This window comes from Pongo pygmaeus, chromosome 15 (assembly GCF_028885625.2).
Source record: "Pongo pygmaeus isolate AG05252 chromosome 15, NHGRI_mPonPyg2-v2.0_pri, whole genome shotgun sequence".
Taxonomy (NCBI): Eukaryota; Metazoa; Chordata; class Mammalia; order Primates; family Hominidae; genus Pongo; species Pongo pygmaeus.
Window position 1 is genome coordinate 92,557,511 of NC_072388.2, and position 20,816 is coordinate 92,578,326.

Sequence of the window (20,816 nt, forward strand, 5' to 3'; positions counted from 1 at the left end):
TAAGTTTAAATCCAATGTGGCTTTTATGAACTTAAATAGATTGTCCTACAACCTGTTCTTAACACAGCAACACTCAGTAAAAATGGAATGCAAAATTAAAGCAGTAGGACCTCCTGGATATCTCCATTATCCACAAAAAAGCATTTATTTCTGGCAGAATAGAAGTCTTTAGAGCCCTAAGTACTGTGGCTGGTACACACTTCAATTTGTTTTGCCTGTGCCATGGCAGTTGTTATATGTTTTGAATATTAATTCTGCCCATAAGTGTCATGAACGTCTGTAAAGCAATCTGCAGACATTCTCATAATACACTGATTTGGAGATGGTTAGCAGATTTTATCTTGTGTGCCAATTTTGTTTTGATTAGTGGTGACTTCTTGGAGCACAGTGATAAGAAGGATCCTAAGGCCAGTTCTGGACTCAGCAGGAAGGAATGCTGTAATGGGTTAGTGATGTCTGTCATGAGTTTGGGATCAGAAGAATGCAGCACATGTTCCAAGTTTTTGCCATTCATGTGCTGGTTAAAGGCAGCCTTTTCCTCTATGTTTCTCTAATTGTACAAGAAAATTGTTGCAACTCTTTATATTCAGCTTGACTTTACCATATATGGGAAACTAATCTCATAGTTATGAAGTGCCTATACCCAAATTATTTCTTCATCAATCTGTTCATGTACTCATTCATTTCTTCTTTGTTGTGCTCTAAAAATATGATCAAAATGATACTATCTTATTATAGTAGTGGTCTCTGGTCTGTATTTCTTGTCTTCTTTTCAAATAAATACACCTGTCGTATATTTTTAAATCTCAGTGGTTCTGGTAACTATATTTCCATGAATCCCCAACTAGACACATAATCTTATACATGGTCCAACAATGGGATAGACAGTTTGAAGCTGGGAAGCTCCTAGGTAGAAAATTTTCTAAAGTGTTTGGAACATAAATTAGCTCAGATCATTAATAATATATATTTTTGAATTATAATTGAATATGTAATTAAGTAAGAATATCTTCTCATCTGCAAATTCCCACGTATTAAGAATAGGCCAACATAGTCCTATGAGTTTAAAATATGACACTTTAGAAAAATGTCCTACTTTCAAGCATATAAACCCCTTACATGTTTTTAATGATGGAATATTGTTAGCTAAGTGCTTTGGGCTACAGAATCATCCAGATGATAACTACTGGTTCTGATTCTCAGTCTGACTTATTACAGGTCACTTGTTTCTTTTCCTCATTCTGTGTGTATACTGAGCTTAGGAGTTGGGTATTAGCAGACTAGCAGAGATTTAACTGGGTATTAGCAGACTAGCAGAGGTTTAGTAGGTGGGTCACGTGTAAGAGAGAGATGCATTTCATTTGGGCAAGAAATTTATCTTTCCAGTCTCCATGTTTGATGGCGATGGGATAGGAAATGGAATGGTAGAGGATGCCTTACTATTCATTTCAGTTGTTATCAATTTAAAATGCTTACTGGTGCCAACAATCTAGGATGTCTAGCATAATATACAATCATGAAAAGAGCAGAATGTCAAGCACCAAGAGATATAGATTCTAGTCCTAGCTTATCATATACTAACTCTGTGACCATATCAAGCTACTTAACCTTGCTAACTTTAATTTATTCTTATATGAAATGCGATTAATAATCTGCTGTACCTACCCTACAGAGTTGTTGGAGGATCAAATGAAACCATGGTTGTAAAAACCTTTGAAAACTTATTAATGGCATACCATTGTGGTACTGTACATGCCATCTTATATTGGCTTATCTCTTATCCTAGGAAAGTGGATGGAGTTGTATATCTTTGCTTGTCTTTTAAATTTTTTATAGATTAAAAGGATGATTCTGTTAGAAAGCTTTCTGATGATGGTTCTATTTAGAAAAAAGAAAATAGTAAAGTATCTGTTTTTACTAGGGCATGAATAATTTCAATGAGAAGTATTCATCAGCTGTGCTTTACTTTACAGCTTGGAATCCCATCCACTGCCAGCACATTGAATGCCACAATGCAATTAACAAACCAGCTGTGAAGGTACTGTTTTATTAGACCTGGTGCCATACTGTATTGTCAGTGGTCAAATTGCTGAATGAAGTGGAGTAGATTGCATCCTTCTCTGTAAAGCAGAGGCATGTGCTCTGTAGTAATTCCAAGTACCTCCATATTCAATCTGATTGTACTTTGGCAGACTGGTCAAGAGAGAGCAATGGATAGCATTGTCTGCAGTTTTGGCTATGTGTTCCTAGCCAAGTGCTATGTAGCACTGAGCTAATTATCAGAAAGATCCTAGTAAAATGCTTACATGGTCCTTAACTGGTTTCTATTTCAGCTAATGAACTCAGGGAAATGTATTTTCTCTCTGTTTTCATGTGTATGCTACAAATCACGTGTGCTTATGCAAATTCAGGAGTGGTAGGACAAAAAGATAAAATTGTTAATTTTTAGCTCATATTACAAATATGACTTAACTGAAATGACTGAAAGGTATCTGGACAGCATATACATGGAAAGTTACATTAAAGGTAAGGAAACAGTGGTTTACAGAGTCAAGTCATTTTCCTAAGGTTGCCAGTTAGAACAGAACTGGAGACAGAACCAGGTATCTGGACTCCTAACCTTATTGTCCTTCTACCGCACCAAACTGGTTCTGTCCTATTATAACCCTGAATCTTGAAAGTTGAATGTGAAGAAAAATAATCACACCTTTTAAGAAAATTATTTGTGTTATATTTATTGGATATAAAATATTTGGCTGGATGAATCTGTGTCTGGATTTGCAAGGTATAATTTTTATATTAGGAGGAGTAGGAGTTACCTGAAGTTATCAGAGTTCACAGTTACTTTGGAGAACCAGGTGTCCTGCGGGTTTGCTTCTTTTGTTTTATAGATAGCCTGTAGAAACCAAATACTAATAGAAAACTAACACCATCTCTTTATAGAAACAAAGTAGGAAAGGTGAAATGAGATCCAATAAATATAAAAGAAACCAAAAATGTGTTTCATGAACCAAAACTGGCAGAGGAGTGCCAGTAATAGCACTGTCATCTAGATACATTATACTAACAAAGGATGGCCTTGTGTTATTATTTTTAATCTCTGCTTTTGTTGAAGGCAAATTGAATGGATTGATATTAAGAGCAGGTGACTGGCTGGGTGTGGTGGCTCAAGCCTGTAATCCCAGCACTTTCAGAGGCCGAGGTGGGTGGATTGCCTGAGGTCAGGAGTTTGAGCCCAGTCTGGCCAACATGGTGAAACCCTGTCTCTACTAAAAGTACCATAAAAATTAGCCGGGCGTGGTAGTGTGCGCCTGTAATCCCAGCTACTCGGGGAGGCTGAGGTAGGGGAACTGCTTGAACCAGGGAGGTGGAGGTTGCAGTGAGACGAGATTGCGCCACTTCACTCCAGCTTGGGCAACAGAGCAAGACTCCATCTCAAAAAAATAGCAGGTAATGATGACCCACACAATGGAAGTGTAGGCCCCTCCCATTCTACTGTGTGCACCCCATTATTGACCTTCAATAGACATTTGGGGTTCAGAGGTGCTCTTCTTTGGAGTGAGGATATTTTGAGCTACTCACATGTGAATTCATAGTTTGTTCATATAGTTCAGCTCGATTTTTCACAATGATGAGACTTTCATGGTTCCTTCTTATTATCCTTTTTTCTTCCTCCTGCCTAAGTTATAGCTCCTTCTTTTGGGTCACCCAGACATCAATAGGAAGGGGATCCTTTCTGTCTGGTTTCTGCAGTTATTTTTCCTTGATTTTATGTCAGGCTGCATTCTCAGGAGTCCTCTGATATCCTGGTTAGTAATGCTTTCTGGCCTCCTACTCACAGCATCATGAATTAGATTTTCTACTTCTTTTCTAGGCAAACAGCCCAGTCCATTCCACTGAGTTGGCCTCACTTTTCTTCCTGAAGCGAGTCAGCCATGATAGGTCACAAACCATCCACTTTCTGTCATTTTTTAAAAATAGAGGCAAAATTCACATAATAAACAATGAATTATTTTAAAGTGAATAATTCAGTGGCATTTAGTGTATTTACAATGTTTGCCAACACCACCTCTTTCTAGTCCCAAGACATTTTCATATCCCCCAAATCTTACTTTCTGAACTCCAGTTTCCTTAAAGACCCTCCTTTTCTATTTTCATTCTACACTTTGCAGAAAGGTAGCATTCTCATTAAGGCTTCCTGTTCTGGGGCCGTTTTTGCACTACAATAGGTCTGGCTCAGTATTGCTCTTCCTTTTCAGTGTGAGTCCGCCCAATCCACATCATCACCACATGACATGCAAATCAAGGGTATCCAACATCCAAATGCTTACAAAATAATGTTAAGCATAAAGTTATGCAATTTTATCGTATGATGTTTAAAAGTTTTAAAAAGTTTAAAGGTTACATATATTCATGGTAAAAAACAATCAGTAATACTTATCAGAGTGTTACTATGGATTGCATCAAGGTGGAGGGTTAATGTGTTAATTGAATTTTCTTTTTTCCCTTTCTCAGTTTTCCAAAGCGTCTACATTGGGCATATGTCATATTTATAAACAAAAAAAATCCACTTATTAATGTGACACACAGATATGAACACATTAGTGTGGATGTAAACCAACCTGTTCAGACTCAAACAAAACTCACTAGACCAACTACAGATCTGATAGGTCATGCTAAGTAAGTTATTTAAAAAGTCAGAGGTTGACTAGCTAATCTCTAGTGATTGTTTATAGTTTTAGCATCCTAGGAGCTTCTCCTTTTGAGTGGAATGAAAAAGTATCTTTACCTGGGAGAGGTGTCAATGACTCACTAAAAACGGGTAGAATAACTTATATGTAAGAGGAGCCCCACATGGGGGGCATGGGAAAGATTTGGGGAAAATCCATTAATCCCCACCAAAAGCCTAATAGCTCTGTGATAGTGAGCCGTACTGCTAAGCAAGAATGGTATACCAAATAGAAAAATATTATCTATTTTTGTTTTAATAGGCTGCAAAAAAGTACTTTTTAGGCAAAAGCCAAGAGTTGTAATAGGATTAAATATGAAAATATGTTGGAACTTAAATTTTATGATATCAAACTCTGCTTTTGGTTTTACTTGGTTCTACTTGAAGTCCACTTTATGAAATACTTTGAAGCTCAGATAATTATCTAAGGCAGGTTCTGGCAAACTGCGGCCCAGAGCCAAATCTGGCCTGCTGCCAGTTTTTGGAAATAAAGTTTTATTAGAACACAGCTATGTTAATTTTCTTACATATTTATTGTCTATGGCTGCTTTCATGCTCCAACAGCAGAATTGAGTAGTTGTGATAGAGACTATGGCCCACAAAGCCTAAAATATTTACAAAAAACGTTTGCCAATCTCTGATTTAACACACCCCAAAGTAGTTACTCATTACATCTAAGGAAGCATGAAACTTATGTGAGGAAAATTTTCACTCTGAGCCTTTGTCATCAGGGAATATATAGTTTACAAATGTTGATGGTAAATTGAGCAATTCTAACTAGATTCCTCAATCATTGAAATGTCTGCGTTTTCACTTTGAATTACAGGCTGTTTGGGTTATAAGTTTAGGTGATTTCCCCCCTTCAAATTTGTGAAACAGAATTCAAAATGGCTTTGGTAAATTATAGAAATTTAAATTTATGCAAAGTACAAAATGCAGTTAGTTATCTAGACTTTTTGTTCATTTGATTTAAAAGATCCAGATACTGAAATATTCTGATGATCAACTGTGAAATTAACACTTTGCATCTCTGTGCTTAGGTTGGTGAAACCCAGCTGTATCAACCAGTCCCAGCAAGGGCAAACAAATTATAGGTCATGTGTAGGAAAAAAAAAAAAAAAATACATGAAAAAGAAAGGTTGGATGATTGATACAGAACTAAGATTCCAGAGTAAGAGAAGTGAACCACTCAATGTTAGATTTAATGCCAACTTTTTTGAATAAGGTATGCCTTAAGAAGCAAAGTTCTCTACCACTAGCATTTTGGTATCAGTTATGATTCTGAAATCTTAATAATACATTTTCCTTTTCCTAATGACACACTACTGTTGTTTACCACTTTAAAGAAGGAATTAGTGTGAGTAATATACCGCCAATTTGAGCAGCAATTGAACAAGATGATATTTTGGATCTTTGTGGAATGAGAGTGAATTTCTTGACACTATTTATTACTTGAATTGCAAGTTAACAGGAGGAATGAAAAACCACGGCAGCCACATTTAAATCCTCAGGGTGGACTCATCAGCTAGTGCAGGGAGAAACATTTATCGGTAAAAAGGGTTTTACTAAAAATATTTATTCCACCTTGCTTGTGGAAAATCTGTCATTATTGAAGCCTTTGTGCTTAGAATATAGGGAATGTGATACCCAGGAACAGGAGAGTTCATTCTGTCTTTTCATGTGTTTCAGATGTGTATAGACCCTTCCCTGTCAGTAGCATTGGGTGATAAACCACCCCCGTTGTATCTCTGTGAAGAATGCAGCGAGAGGATTGCAGGGTAGGTATAAGGGTTCTTAAAGAAAAGGAAATAGGACAACAATAAGAAGATAAGAAAAATCATTTGGACTTAAATTAGTTACATTGCTAAAGTTTCTCACTAGCCTCTCTGATTTTTAAAGGTTAATTATTCTGATACTTAACATATAGCAAACTTTCATTGGGAACATTACAGCTTTGAAAAGTTGCAATATTTCTCTCTATGTGACATGAGAAGAAGGCAATTCCATTTAATAAATCAGCTCCAATTTTGGAGTAACCCTGTTAAAAAGGCCACAGAGAAAAACAGATGTAAAAGAAAACTGTGGTTTCCAAACATGACATACAAATTATATGGGTTCTTTTTGCTTGTTTGTTTCACAGAATCACACTCAGCTTTGTACAGATCATGCAGTATTTTGGTTGGCTTAATTAGCATCTGGAAAGTATCATTTAAAGATAACTGAATATGATGAAGTGCCTATAATTTATAATTTAGCTGGAATGCATTAGACATTTTAAGAATTTATTATGATAATGCTCTTAATTATACTTCCTTTCTATTAAAAGCCTTTCAGCAATAGTGTGCAGCTTATAAACATTCATGTGGAGGGAGAACATTTCAATGAAGCTCAAAAATGAATTTTGTTTTTTTCAATAGGGACCACAGTGAGTGGCTGATTGATGTTCTTCTGCCACAAGGTATGGTTTACTTAGGAAAGGATGAATAATGAGTAATCATGACTAATGACATAGTTGCTTTATCTCCTTTTGTACTATTTTATTTTACAAAGACAGTCACCAAAGTATTGTATGAATATTCATTGATATGAAGCATAATATCAATGCCTTGCTTATAATGTACCCACACATTTAATAATGAGGGAAGTAGTATCATCCCTACCAAAATTAAGGGTAGATATTGGAATTAGGATTCCATACGACTAAAGCCCTGCCAAATTATGTCTTCAGGGATCTTCTGTATCTGTAACAGGTGTTGTCAGTGATAAGTTGCTGCACCGAGTCTTATTAAGGAGAAGAAAAAGAATAAGGAACACCAGCTGGGAGAGAAATGAATAATTGGCCTTTTCCCTGCTACTATTACTAGTACCATATCGTGGGGGGGAAATCATTGAATGTCTCTGAGGCTCAGTTTCCTCATCAGTAAAATGGGGATAAAGTATATCTAACCCATCTCAGTGGAAAGACAAGATTGCAATGCTTCTTGTAGTTTGTCAGAGTTCTCAAAGCTATGCCCTATAAGTTGATAGGTCCCAGACAGAGCATTTCTCCACATACGGGAGAAGCAGCTATTCCAGCCACGTCATTGGAGGCTAAAATGACAAGGAAAAGTACTGACAAACACAGAGGAAAGATGAAAGGTGGAAAGAGCTGCAGGCATACTAAGTTTGAGTAGAGATCGGGGCACAGGAAGAACTCGATGGTGTATGACTTCAGATGTAGAAAATAAATGGATTCCCATCCTAGCTAACATTGTGAAACCCCGTCTCTACTAAAAATATAAAAAATTAGCCAGGCATGGTGGCACCTGCCTGTAATCCCAGCTACTCAGGAGGCTGAGGCAGGAGAATCGCTTGTAAAATGGAGCAATAATATCAGCCTTTATATCCTTCAAAGGCACATTTTGAAAATTTACATAAAAATATCTGTAGGTCAGGCGCAATGGCTCATGCCTGTAATCCCAGTACTTTGGGAAGTGGAGGCGTGCTGATGGCTTGAGCCTAGGAGTTTGAGACCGACCTGGGCAACATGGTGAAACTCTGTCTGTACTAAAAATACAAAGAAACAAACAAAACATTTAGGAGGGCGGGAGAGAAAAAACAATTTAGCCAGGCATGGTGGCACGTGCCTGTAGTCCCAGCTACTTGAGAGTCTGATGTGGGAGGATCATTTAAGCCTAGGAGGTTGAGGCTGCAGTGAGCCGTGATCATGCCACTGCACTCCAGCCTAGGCGACAGAGAAAGACCTTGTCTTAAAAAAAACAAAAACAGGCCGGGCACGGTGGCTCACGCCTGTAATCCCAGCACTTTGGGAGGCCGAGGTGGGCGGATCACAAGGTCAGGAAATCAAGACCATCCTGGCTAACACGGTGAAACCCCGTCACTACTAAAAATACAAAAAATTAGCCGGGCATGGTGGCGGGCACCTGTAGTCTCAGCTACTCGGGAGGCTGAGGCAGGAGAAAGGCGTGAACCCGGGAGGCGGAGCTGGCAGTGAGCCGAGATCGCCCCACTGCACTCCAGCCTGGGCGACAGAGCGAGACTCCATCTCAAAAAAAAAAAAAGAAAAAACAAAAACCAAAACAACAACAACAAAAAACCTGTAAAAAGATTTGGGCTTATATGGGTAAATGTAACTTTTTTCCCTTTAAATTAGGCTGCTTAATTAGTGATCATCCAGTGCTCTGAGCTAAAAGCCATAGTCGAGTTATAAAATAGAAGTTATAAAATCCTTTTTAAATATGTTGCTGAGTTCTGGTTGTCATCTCCAGTGATATTCATCTTTAGAGGAATATTGGCAATAACTTTTCATTACTTATCTAGACATGTGACACTAACCTCAGATGATTTAAGATAAATTCTAGGATATCAAACTGTCAAATAACCATTAATTATACCAAACCAGTTTTTAAACATGAGTTGTAAATTTTATTGCTTTTTCATCCACTAGTTTAAGATTACCAGACAGAGTTTGGGAGACATTTACCTTTGATCTTTTAAATAAATTGTAACATAGACTATACTATAAATAAGGTGTTAGTTCATTTTTTGAGTACATACTATTTCAGAGTACATATTAGCCAATTCTTGGAAAATTTATTTTCAAATGCTCTCCAGCATCAGTTTTCATGGAAATAATTGATGTGCCCACTAAAAAGAATTCTTATCCATTCATTAAGGTCCATCCCGTATGTAGACAGTAATTTGACAGTCTTGCTCCAACTGGTCTACCTGTGGGTTTGAAAATTGCTTTCTCTTAAATAACCCTACAGCTGGTTTTACACACACACGTTAAGAGTGATATAAATTGGTAATTTAAATCTAGGTAGTCCAAGTTAGTAATTTTTTCTACAGTTTTGATATTGCAAATAATCCGATGGTGATGCTGTAAATATATCACATCAACCCAGTGTCATAGTATAATGGAAAGAACAGTAAATGGGGAATTTGGAGACTTGAACTCAAGGTCTGCCCCTACCATTGATAGCTTGTGTGACCTTGAAGAATTTACCTAACCACAGTGGTTCTCAGTTTTGTCCTCTGTAAAATGGGGAAATAAGATTAAAGTTGTTTGGCTTTAACAAGATTTGATTTGTAAGTCATGTCTGAAAAGATTAAATTACTTGTAAGAGTAGCAGTGTACAGGTGTTTTTAACCTCACTAAACATACACCACTAGATGAAAAGAGATCTATTTCATGATTCTGAGGAAACTAGAAGCCAATAAAAGTAGACGATAATTTATGAGACAAGTGAAAATCTGTTTGGGCCAAGTCCGGAGGTCATGTTACTAAGATTTAAAAAATTCGCCCTTCGTGGCTGCCCTTATTTAAAATGGGCTCTAGACCTGGCATGGTGGCTCACACCTGTAATCCTAGCCTTTTGGGAGGGAGGTCAAGGCAGGAGGGTCGCTTCTGGCCAGGAGTTGAAGAACAGCCTGAGAAACATAGTAAGACCTCATGTCTACAAAAAAAAAAAAAATTAGCTGGGCATGGAGGCCCACACCTGTTGTCCTAGCTGCTTAGAAGGCGAGTCAGGAGGATCACTTGAGCCAAGGCGTTCAAGAGGCTGCGGTGGGCTACGATGGTGCCATTGCACTCCAGCCTGACTGACAGAGTGAGACACTGTCTCAAAAAATAAATTAATTAATTAAATAAAAATTAGACGGGCTCTCTTTCTTTGTTGATATTTTGTGTGCCTTCCCCTTACAGCTGAAATATCTGCTATATGTCAGAAAAAGGTAAGAGCAAACCATTTGTGTGGTTGGGGCATGATTTATTGTGTTTGTATGTAAATTCATTTATTGACATCTGCCTCATTTCTGCACCGTGGTTTCCAGTATGTGCATGCCATTGTATTTGTGGAGGGGGAAAGGAAATAATTTAGCATGCAAGATTGCTACATCCAAATGGTCTCTATTTCCATTTCTGCTTTTGCTCACCCATCTTATGCACAATACTTTTGTTCAGTAATTTGCAATAAAAGCCTATGTGTAATTCTGGGATAGGAGTCCAATTAGAAAAAGGTTTGAATTATACTGAAATTTATGGTACTTAACTTTAGTTAAGGATATATCTTGTATGCTAGAAATCTCTATTGTTTTGAAGTGGAGTGCAAATAGTCCAATTTGTATGTGTGAAAAACATACCCAGACTGACTGTATATGGAAAGTATTTATGTGTAAGTTGAACAATACATGTAGCTAAAGATTCTTCCTTTAATATTTCCTTTAGTTTTTTTTAATAATAGTTTCTCTAAACCACCTCCATCTTCTCTTCTTGTTTTAATAATTGAAAAGAGTAAGAGGAGGCAGTATGCTGTCATAAAAAAGAACTTTTGACTAGTTGGTTGAGATTCTTGGACTCTGGCCAGTTCTGTTCCCTCCTACCTATGTGGACCTTGCACATGTCATTTAAACTTTTTGGGATGTTGATTGTGAGTGGGTATATTGGAGGGCTGTCTCAGTTATCTATGGATGCATAACAAACCATCTGAAAATATAGTGTCTCATATGGCAACCAATTATTTAATCACAATTCTGTGGATTGGCAATTTGTCCTATGCTCAGCTCAGCCAAGCAGTTCTTTTGATAAATTACTCTAGGCTCACTCATGTATTTGCAGTCAGTTGGTGGGTAAGCTGGAATTGGCTGGCCCCAGATGGTCTCACTCCCATATCTGGGGCTCAACTGGGATGGCTGGAATGGTGAGATGGGTGGGGTGTCTGGGCCTCTCTTTCCACGTGATGTCTCATCGTCCAGGGGCTAGGCTGGACTTGTTCACAGGTGGCAGTCTTCTGAGAGAGTGAGAGAGCCTCACTCACTCAAGGCCTCTCAGAAGTCACACAGCATCATTTCTGTAGCATTCAACAGGTCAAAGCAAGTTCCAAGGCCGACCCAGATTCAAAGAGTGGAGAAATAGGATCTTTATGGTTATTGAAGGATTGGCAAGAATTTTGTGGTCACATTTAATCTACCACAATCCATCCTTTGGACATAATTATTTACCTTCTTTCCATATGCAAAATATGCTCACCATTTTATATGACCTCCACAAGTCTTGTTCATTTATGGCTTCAGGCTTAAAGTCTAGTATCTTGTGATCTGCATGTGATATGTCACTGATTAAACTTCTTGGTAACTGATTCTCTTGATTCAGAGTCCTGTGAACTAAGAAGGAAAGTTATCTTCCCTCTCTGCACCCAAGGCACAATGTTGAGACAGGGACAGGATCATAGCAATAAGCTTCTGTTCAAAAAGAGGAAGGGAAAGCAGATAGCAGTCATTGGTCTATAGCAGCTCCAGCCACAAACACATCAACAGTTCCTCTGTCTCCAGGAATAGCATACGTGCCTTGATTACAATCTGGTTTTGTTTCCTAGAAATAGTTCCCTAATCTGTTCTTGTCCTCCTGAGCTCTTGGCTCCACTCTCTGAGACATCTTTTCTTTTCAATAAGAAATGGTCCATGTTGCAGCTGAGTAACTTTCTTAATCTGCTTCCTGCATGTAAGAGTTAGGGTCCCATAGACCTCTTTTCATTTAGAACTGCGTCTGTTTACTTTAGTTTTAGCTGGTGGTGCTTTTGCTAGTATGACTTTCTTAAAAACGTTGTGGATTTTCAGTGAATCTCATTGGGGTCCTGTGCCCCCAAAGCCACATCTATAATGATTTTTGAGGCAGTCCTTCCTATACTTTGGGCGTTTCAGTGTGCCCTTAAAATTATTAGAAGCCCTGTTATAGCTGAGAAGCTCAATTAGACATCGCCTTATAACTTTCTGAAGCCTTAACAAAGGATCTGAGAGTGATAGACCATATCTTCCTTTGATCTTTATCCTGAGGCCATTCTTACTTTGAGAATTGTTTCTAAGCTTGAGGGACTAGGATTTCAAATAGTTCTATTTTCTAAATCAGCATGTTTTGGCTCTGGGGACATATGTAACATATTTGACACCCAGGGTAGATCATTTTTAACACTTCTCTCTTTATATGAGATAGTTATTTTTAGTAACAAGCTTCAAATTAGCACATTTTTATTGCTTATCCTTTAATAAACATTGTGTTTTACACAGACGTTAATTTGGAGAACTTCCATTAAGTTCATAACAGTTCAGAATTGTTTGAGCTTGCCCTGGGTAGTTTGTATTCTACCTCTTTGTACTGCATATTCCCTGAATGGTATATTTGAAATAAGCAATGATAGCATCGTGATTGGAAAGATGAAGAGACAGACCTTGATTATTTCAATTCTGTGATTTTGTGAGACCACTTGGAGTTATTTCTATGTGTTTAAAATTCAAAGCAGTGAAGCAAAGTGGTTGGAGTGAACATTTGAAAACAGTCCAGCTGAATCTCCATCTAAGGGAAGCCTTTCTAGTTTACTTTGGAAATCAATGAGCTGAATCCACATGAGTTGAGGCCTTTCAAATATATTATCAAAACTTAGTAGGAATCCTAGCAATTATTTAGAACTTCGATCAACTGAAGATTATTTTTTTGGAAATGTATTTTATTGCTGACATTGTTTAGAATTGATGGCATGTGGTAATAAAGCAGGTTGACTTTTAGTTGGTATTCCAGATATTATCATATGCAGTGTATCCAGATACTCCATAAGAAATTGCTCAAAATTTAGCAGCATAAAACAGCAACATTTAATTATGTTCATAGACTCTGTGGATCAGAGATTCGGACAGGGCATGATGGAGATAGCTTGTCTCTGTTTGATGATGTTTGGGGCTTCATCTGGGAAGACTTGAATAGCTGAGGGTTTTAATTATCTAGAGGTTTCTAGATCATACGTTTGAGTTCTGGGATGGGGTGACTTGAAGACTAGGCTAAGCCAGTGCCGTTGACTCAAGACTTAAACATGGTCTCTCCCTGTGGCTTGGCTGTCTCATGGCATCCTGGCAGAGATCTGGGAGGAGTATCCTAATGAGGAAGTTTCTGAAGAGAGAACATCTCAAGGCAGCAAGTGGAAGCTGCATGTCCATTTATAAGCATCATTTCTGTCATGCTCTATTGGTTGAAGCAGCTGCAAGCCCATCCAGATTCAAGGGGAGGGAAACTATCCTTGACTTCTTGTTGGAAGGAGTGTGGAGAACCTGCCTCTGGTCACAGATGATTTACATTCTTTCCACTTGCAAAATCCTGGCTGGAGGTTCAAGATCGTCTCATCAAAATCAAGTTCAGGTGTAGACGAGGCTTTTTGGGCTTGGTTCCTTAAGTATTCTTCCTCTTGCTTTGAATACTTGTGAATGAAAGAGATGTTACCTGCATCCTGCACAGCTAACATGCAATAGTGATACAGGGGTAGGATTACTGCAGTAGAGACTCATGTAAAAAGTGAGGAAATGAGAGGAAGGTAGTCATGTCCGAATCTCTGATCCACAGAGTCTATGAACATAATTAAATGTTGCTGTTTTATGCTGCTAAATTTTTGATGGAGTATCTGGAGTCCTTAGAAATTCTGAAAGTCACAGGGCACATGTCACTTGTTCCTTAGTTAGGTGCCAGTCCTGCTTCCTGGGAGCTGGTCTCTTTGGCTCTAGGCCCCACCCTCTGGGAGACACCCATCTTTTCCTTCTCATAAAAAGTAGCCTGTCATTTACAGCTAAATAGTTTTATCAGCCTATTTTTAGCTTACAGAGGTTTGGAAATCCCAAAACATCTTCTTTTTTGGGCTGTCTCTGTCCCTTTCAATCTACAATGGTATAATTCCATTAAAAACGTGGGCTTTTATGTCTCAGTTTATAAACCTGCTTCATTAAACGTGAGTCAAATGCACAAACCTCTTTGGGATAAGTCCTTCTACACCTTATGCTCTCTATAAAGCTTCTGGGAACGATGACTTTAAGATTCTTAGAACCCTTATTGTTGAATGAAGAGGATGCTGAGGTATGCCCTTAAGATCCTTAGAAGGCACCCCCCCCCCCGGCTTTTCAATTTTTTTTTTTTTTTTGTCTATCTAAAAGAGTCTATTGCATACCATATTAAATTCTGAGTTCTTAACAAAGGGTTTTATATTCGAGCCCTTGTTATCATTTTTTTCCTACTGAGACTACATTTTCCTGATAGGGCCCTGGATTTGATGTTTGCCTTGAAACTTTTTCTTACCTTGAGAATCCTATGCTGGCTAGAAAGACTGTCCTGAGCTCAATATTTTCCCTTTAAATTCTAGGTGAAGACAGATTAATTCATTCTTTTATCTCCCTCCTCTCACAAGCTCTGAGTTCATAAAGGCTTAGAGTCTAACGCCCCCTTGGGGGTGTTTCACATCTTCACAAGCACTATTGAAAGAGACATTGACTGTGGTGGTCGCATCTCTCATAGGCTTGGGGCACGTCTCCAATAGCTTCATGTGGGTGCTGCCTCACTCCTCTGCCTCCCGCCAGGGCAGCTTGAACAGTAGCACCCCTGAACTTGGAAATGTCTTACGCTCCACCACTTTTCTCGTTCCCATCACTTCATTTGCGGTTCCCTTCCTGCGGTTGATGTCAATGCTGACTCTACGAAGGGTTCTGGCTGTGTACGTCCCTGTGGTCTTCACGGAGTGCCGGTGGGCACGGGAAGGCCTGGCTTGAGGCCATCACCTTGGCACAGCACAGTCTCTGTCTTTGAATGCAGCATCTACCTGTCCTTGAATGCAACAAGGACAGAGGAGCTGTAGCGGAAATCTACTCTTTCAGGTGGATAAAATAATTTTGAAAGAGTTTATTCCGGGAGTTAACATCATTTCTTTTCTTCCCTGATGTGCTGTGATGTTGCACTCTCTGATCCATGGTTCTGTTTTTTTCTTTATATTTCCGCTGAAAAACTCTTGGAATGTTAACTTGAAATAATCCAGAAAGTGTCCTCCTCCTCGCTCCCTCCATGGTCGAGGTAACTTTACACAGGGCTTCCCAACACAGTGCCACTGATATTTAGAGCATTTCTACTACTCACAGGAAGAGAGAACACTCCTCGCCTTTATTAACTATGACTGAAATCTAGCTAGTGGGAGAATAACCTGCGCTTTGGAAACTAGTGGCCCTTGAATGTGTTGTCACTTCGAGTGGCCCCTTAAGTTTTCATTTATTCTGATTCTTAGCCAAGTTTACCTCGGTGGTCAATTTTAATTGATTTCACTTTCTTGGCTTCTAGAACTGCAGTTCCCACGTTAGAAGAGCAGTTGTCACCTGCTTCTCAGCAGGGTGCTGCGGTCGTCACGGAAACAGGCCTGTTCGGTACTGCAAGAGGTGCCACTCAAATCATCACAGTAATGAAGTGGGGGCCGCTGCGGAGACTCACCTCTATCAGACCTCTCCTCCGCCTATCAACACGCGGGAATGCGGCGCTGAGGAGCTGGTCTGCGCCGTGGAGGCCGTGATCAGGTAACACACAGTTTCTTAGTAGCTGCCTCTGACAACTCCGCCTTGCTTTGAGCTAACCTCCGCACACTGAGATGTGCATATTTAATGCAACCTCAAATGCCCTTAGCCCAGATGCTCACCTTCCCACAGTGTTGTAATGATGCTATCTTAATTCATGAATTCAATGAATATTTTTACGGATGCCAGTTATGTGCCACGCACTATGCTGGGCACTTGGGAGGCAGGAGGGAATAAAATATAGTCTCTGCCCTTAAGTTACCCATGTAGGACTAGAAAAACATAAGCACGTCATTGTGGTACGGTTTGGTGAGCTCAGTAATAGCATTGAGGAGAGGTCGTTAGGGGAACTAGGTGAAGGGGCCAATCAGAGTGAAGCGTGTGACTAGGCCTGGCTTGACTGACAGCAGCATTAGCCAGTCACAGGAGGCGGGGAAGGCAACAAGGGCGAATTACCTGCACAGGAAACAGGTGCAGGACAACTCCAGGTAATTCCATACTGGGATAAACCACGACCCTGTGGAGTCAGACAGGGACAGCAGGGACAGGTCCTGCAGGCTACTGGGTTTTTCTTCTTCTATCACATGACCAAAAAAAAAAAAAAAAAAGCAATTGAAATAACTTCTACGCTTCCTCTCTTTTTGTCTGATACTCATCGAGGCAAGATTTTTTGTTTGCTTGTTTTTGTTTTATTTTGTTTTGTTTTGAGACAGAGTCTTGCTCTGTCGCCCAGGCTGGAGTGCAGTGGCGCGATCTCGGCTCACTGCAACCTACGCCTCCTGGGTTCAAGCGATTCTCCTGCCTCAGCCTCCTGAGTAGCTGGGATTACAGGTGCGCGCCCCCACGCCCGGCTAATTTTTGTATTTTTAGTAGAGACGGGGTTTCACCATGTTGGCCAGGCTGGTCTCGAACTCCTGACCTCAGATGATCCACCCGCCTCGGCCTCCCAAAGTGCTGGGATTACAGGCGTGAGCCATCGTGTCTGGCTCCAGGCAAGATTTTTTTTTTTTTTTTTTAATTAAAGAAATAATATGGCCGGGCGCAGTGGCTCGCGCCTGTAATCCCAGCACTTTGAGAGACCTAGGCGGGTGGATCACGGGGTCAGGATTTCGAGACCAGCCTGACCAACATGGTGAAACCCCGTCTGTACTAAATATACAAAAATTAGCTGGGCGTGTTGGCGCCTGCCCGTAATCCCAGCTACTCAGGAGGCTGAGGCAGGAGAATCGCTTGAACCCGGGAGGCGGAGGTGGCAGTGAGCTGCGATTGCGCCACTGCACTCCAACCTGGGAGACAGAGCAAGACTCCGTTTCAAAAAAATATTATAAAAAAAAATATTAGAATTTAAGTGTTAAAGGATAGAGGCCAAGTCTTTTCTGTTTCTCTTATCCCAGTGGCTGACACGTAGTAGAAATACAATTAATGTTTGTCAAATCGAACATTATGGAAAGTTTGAAAAGAAATAAAAACACTCAGCCATACTGTTATCACCATCATCATCAGTGTTGCTTATGTTCTGATTTTATTCAAATGTATGTTTCATTTCTGTAACCGTAATCACAGTGTATCCACAATTCTTTTTGAAATAACATTACACTATTAGCTCTTCTCCACGTCGTTGCATAGTTTCCATATTTATCATTTGTAGTGGATATATAATATTAATCTAGCGATAACTTACTTTTCTCTATCATTACATATTTAGACTGCTTCCGGTTTTTTACTTTTATAAGTAATGCTTTGAGAAATATTTTTGTACATAGTGCTGTACCTATATTTTTTATTTTCTTATGGTAGATGACCAGATATCAAGCACCTTGGTTCAAAGGGTATGAATATTTACATGGCTCTTAATACATTACCAAGTTGCTTTTCAAAGCATGTGTATGGATTTACAATGCCAACACCATGTATAAAACTTACCAATACTGAGTGTTGTTTTTTAAAATTGGAACTTGTTTAGCAAATGGAAAAAATAATTTTCACTGTTTCACTTTCGTGTCTTTGAATACCAAATGGTGAATATTTTTCCATTTGGGTACAAGCTCCTCAATCTTTCCTTGTATCATGCATTTGCTGTCTGCACAGTTTCATGATAAGTATAGAGGAAGCATTGACTTATAGTGGGATGGTTGGTGAACCAGAAGTCAGAAGGGATCAGTTCTGCCTGATGCTAATTGATTGGAGGAACTAGCCTCTTTGTGCCTCAGTCTGTTCATCTTTGAAATGGGAATGGAGTATAAAATAGTAAGAAAATAGAATGAGGCATCCTGGAGTAACTCAGGATGCACAGTACTCAGGAACTCAGTAACACAGTACTCAATTTAAAGAAAGGCAATCCAGGATGCTTGAGTACTCGTGAGGTACTTCCTTTGAATGGGTCATGATCTAGAATGTGTTTTTTCACAGTCTAACTTGAAATCACACTGCTCTTTGGCAGCTTGTTGAAAGAAGCCGAGTTCCATGCTGAGCAGCGAGAATATGAGTTGAACCGGCGGCGGCAGCTGGGCCTCTCCTCTTCCCACCATTCCCTGGATAATGCTGACTTTGATAACAAGGACGATGATAAACATGATCAGAGGCTGCTCAGTCAATTCGGAATATGGTTCTTAGTAAGAAAAATAAGTTAACTATTCTCCACTTTCTTATTTCTCATTTCAAAATTGTACTGAAGAGGAATTTCTTTTGTTCTTTTAAAAGGAGTAAATAGTGAAAAAGTAACCTTAGCAATGGGACTGAAGCTATGGCAATAGCTGCCAATCCTGAGCTGCATGTTAGATTTACCTAGGAAAGCTTTTAAAAACTAACGATGCCCAGATCGCATTCCAGAATCTTGGGAATTTTTTAAAAAGCTCTTGGCCATTGATTTTGATGAAGAGCCAGGTGTTAAACCTACAGTATCAGGATCTAGACTGGTGCAAGTAGGAAAGTTGCTAGTATATATTGTCAAGTACTGGATTCAATAACATTTACAGATAATTCACGTCCCATCACCTATGTAGATGAAATTTTTCTTGAAAGTTCAGTCTCTGTGGAGCTTCTTGTATATTTATGGTAAGTCTGTGTACACCAGAGAAGTTATAGCCAAAGTAATGCAAGGAATATGATTGCTATTGACTGATTTAACTTCAACATCTATTCAGTAGAGATCAAACATACAGATCTAACGTCCCAAGCAAGCTGAATTTACCAATGCTGCAGAGAAGCAGGCTTTTGTTTTGCCCGTTGGAGACATTAATTCAGTCTCCATAGTGATATATCTCTATTATGCTTGCACATAGTTCCGTGAAAGAGTCTTTACCAAATTGGCATTTAATTGTTGATTTCACATATCTTGCTTCCTAGAAGTTACTATTTAATGACACAATGGCTACTACTGTGAACTCTTTGAAGGCAAGGACAATGTTTTATTTATTTTTTTATTCCTGGACCCTGCCATAGTACTCAATAAAAGATTAGTTCATAGTAAATGAATGAATGATGTTTTAAAAAGTCTATTTATGGGCCGGGCGCAGTGGCTAACGCCTGTAATCCCAGCACTTTGGGAGGCCAAGGCGGGCAGATCATGAGGTCAGGAGATCGAGACCATCCTGGCTAACACAGTGAAACCCTGTCTTGACTAAAAATACAAAATATTAGCTGGGCGTGGTAGCAAGCGCCTGTAGTCCCAGCTCCTCGGGAAGCTGAGGCAGGAGAATGGCATGAACCCGGGAGGCGGAGCTTGCAGTGAGCCGAGATCGCGCCACTGCACTCCAGCCTGGGCGACAGAGGGAGACTCCATCAAAAAAAAAAAAAAAAAAAAAGTCTATTTATGATAGTGAACTGGGGGACTCCAAGGTGTCTGAATTATTACTAATACACAATTCTTAGCAAAATATGATCATTTTAGAACTGAAATGTATATAACATTATTTTCATTGAGGATATTGATGAAATATCATTTTGTTGACCTAACTTTTTAGAAGCATTTATCTGGTGCAGATTATATAATGGATTTCTTGTAGGAGAAAATGCTTAATTAGAAGGTGAAATCTTGAGGGAAAATTGTTGCAATCCCTCTATCCCTGTAGAAAGGAACACAGTTTCTGGATAAGCAATCCCCATTTTTAAAACTGCCTATTTCAAACAGATTATCTGGGATATCTTTTTATTTTTATTTATTTTTTGCCTCTTAATGCACCTGTAATAATTTTGTAAAGATGGATGGAAGCTGAACAAGATTCTAATCTACCGACTTCTAGGTGAGCCTCTGCACACCCAGTGAGAACACGCCTACAGAAAGCTTGGCCCGGCTGGTGGCCATGGTGTTTCAGTGGTTTCACTCCACTGCGTATATGATGGATGATGAAGTGGGAAGTCTGGTGGAAAAGCTGAAGCCTCAGTTTGTCACCAAATGGCTGAAGACCGTATGTGATGTTCGCTTCGATGTCATGGTCATGTGCCTTCTTCCTAAACCCATGGAATTTGCCAGGGTAAGTGGAGGCCTACAGCTCGCACCTTGTTAGAGAGGAGGACTTGGGGAGAAGTGCTGCCTTAGCCATGTGGGTATTATCAGTGTCTGCAGAGGAGGAACATCTCTCCTTATTTTAATTAGTATAGCTAAAGGAATTTAGTAACTATATCTTGGATGATGTACTGCTTTGATGTTGATTTGGGATGAGGAAGAATGGCAAGATGCATTTGTGAGGTATCTTTAAGAATTTAAGGGACTATTCTTTCTTGACAT

General features: G+C 39.4%; 1 protein-coding gene across 1 annotated transcript in view; it reads left to right on the forward strand.

Moving 5' to 3' along the window:
* The window catches only part of UNC79 (unc-79 homolog, NALCN channel complex subunit), a 279,575-nt gene that overhangs the window by 91,115 nt on the left and 167,644 nt on the right, over positions 1-20,816 (forward strand). Inside the window, exons 8-14 of the mRNA XM_054447451.2 lie at positions 1,974-2,038; positions 6,419-6,507; positions 7,147-7,187; positions 10,437-10,465; positions 15,864-16,093; positions 18,531-18,702; positions 20,332-20,562. Of these exons, the coding sequence (XP_054303426.2) occupies positions 1,974-2,038; positions 6,419-6,507; positions 7,147-7,187; positions 10,437-10,465; positions 15,864-16,093; positions 18,531-18,702; positions 20,332-20,562 (857 nt within the window). The remainder of the gene's footprint in view (positions 1-1,973; positions 2,039-6,418; positions 6,508-7,146; positions 7,188-10,436; positions 10,466-15,863; positions 16,094-18,530; positions 18,703-20,331; positions 20,563-20,816) is intronic.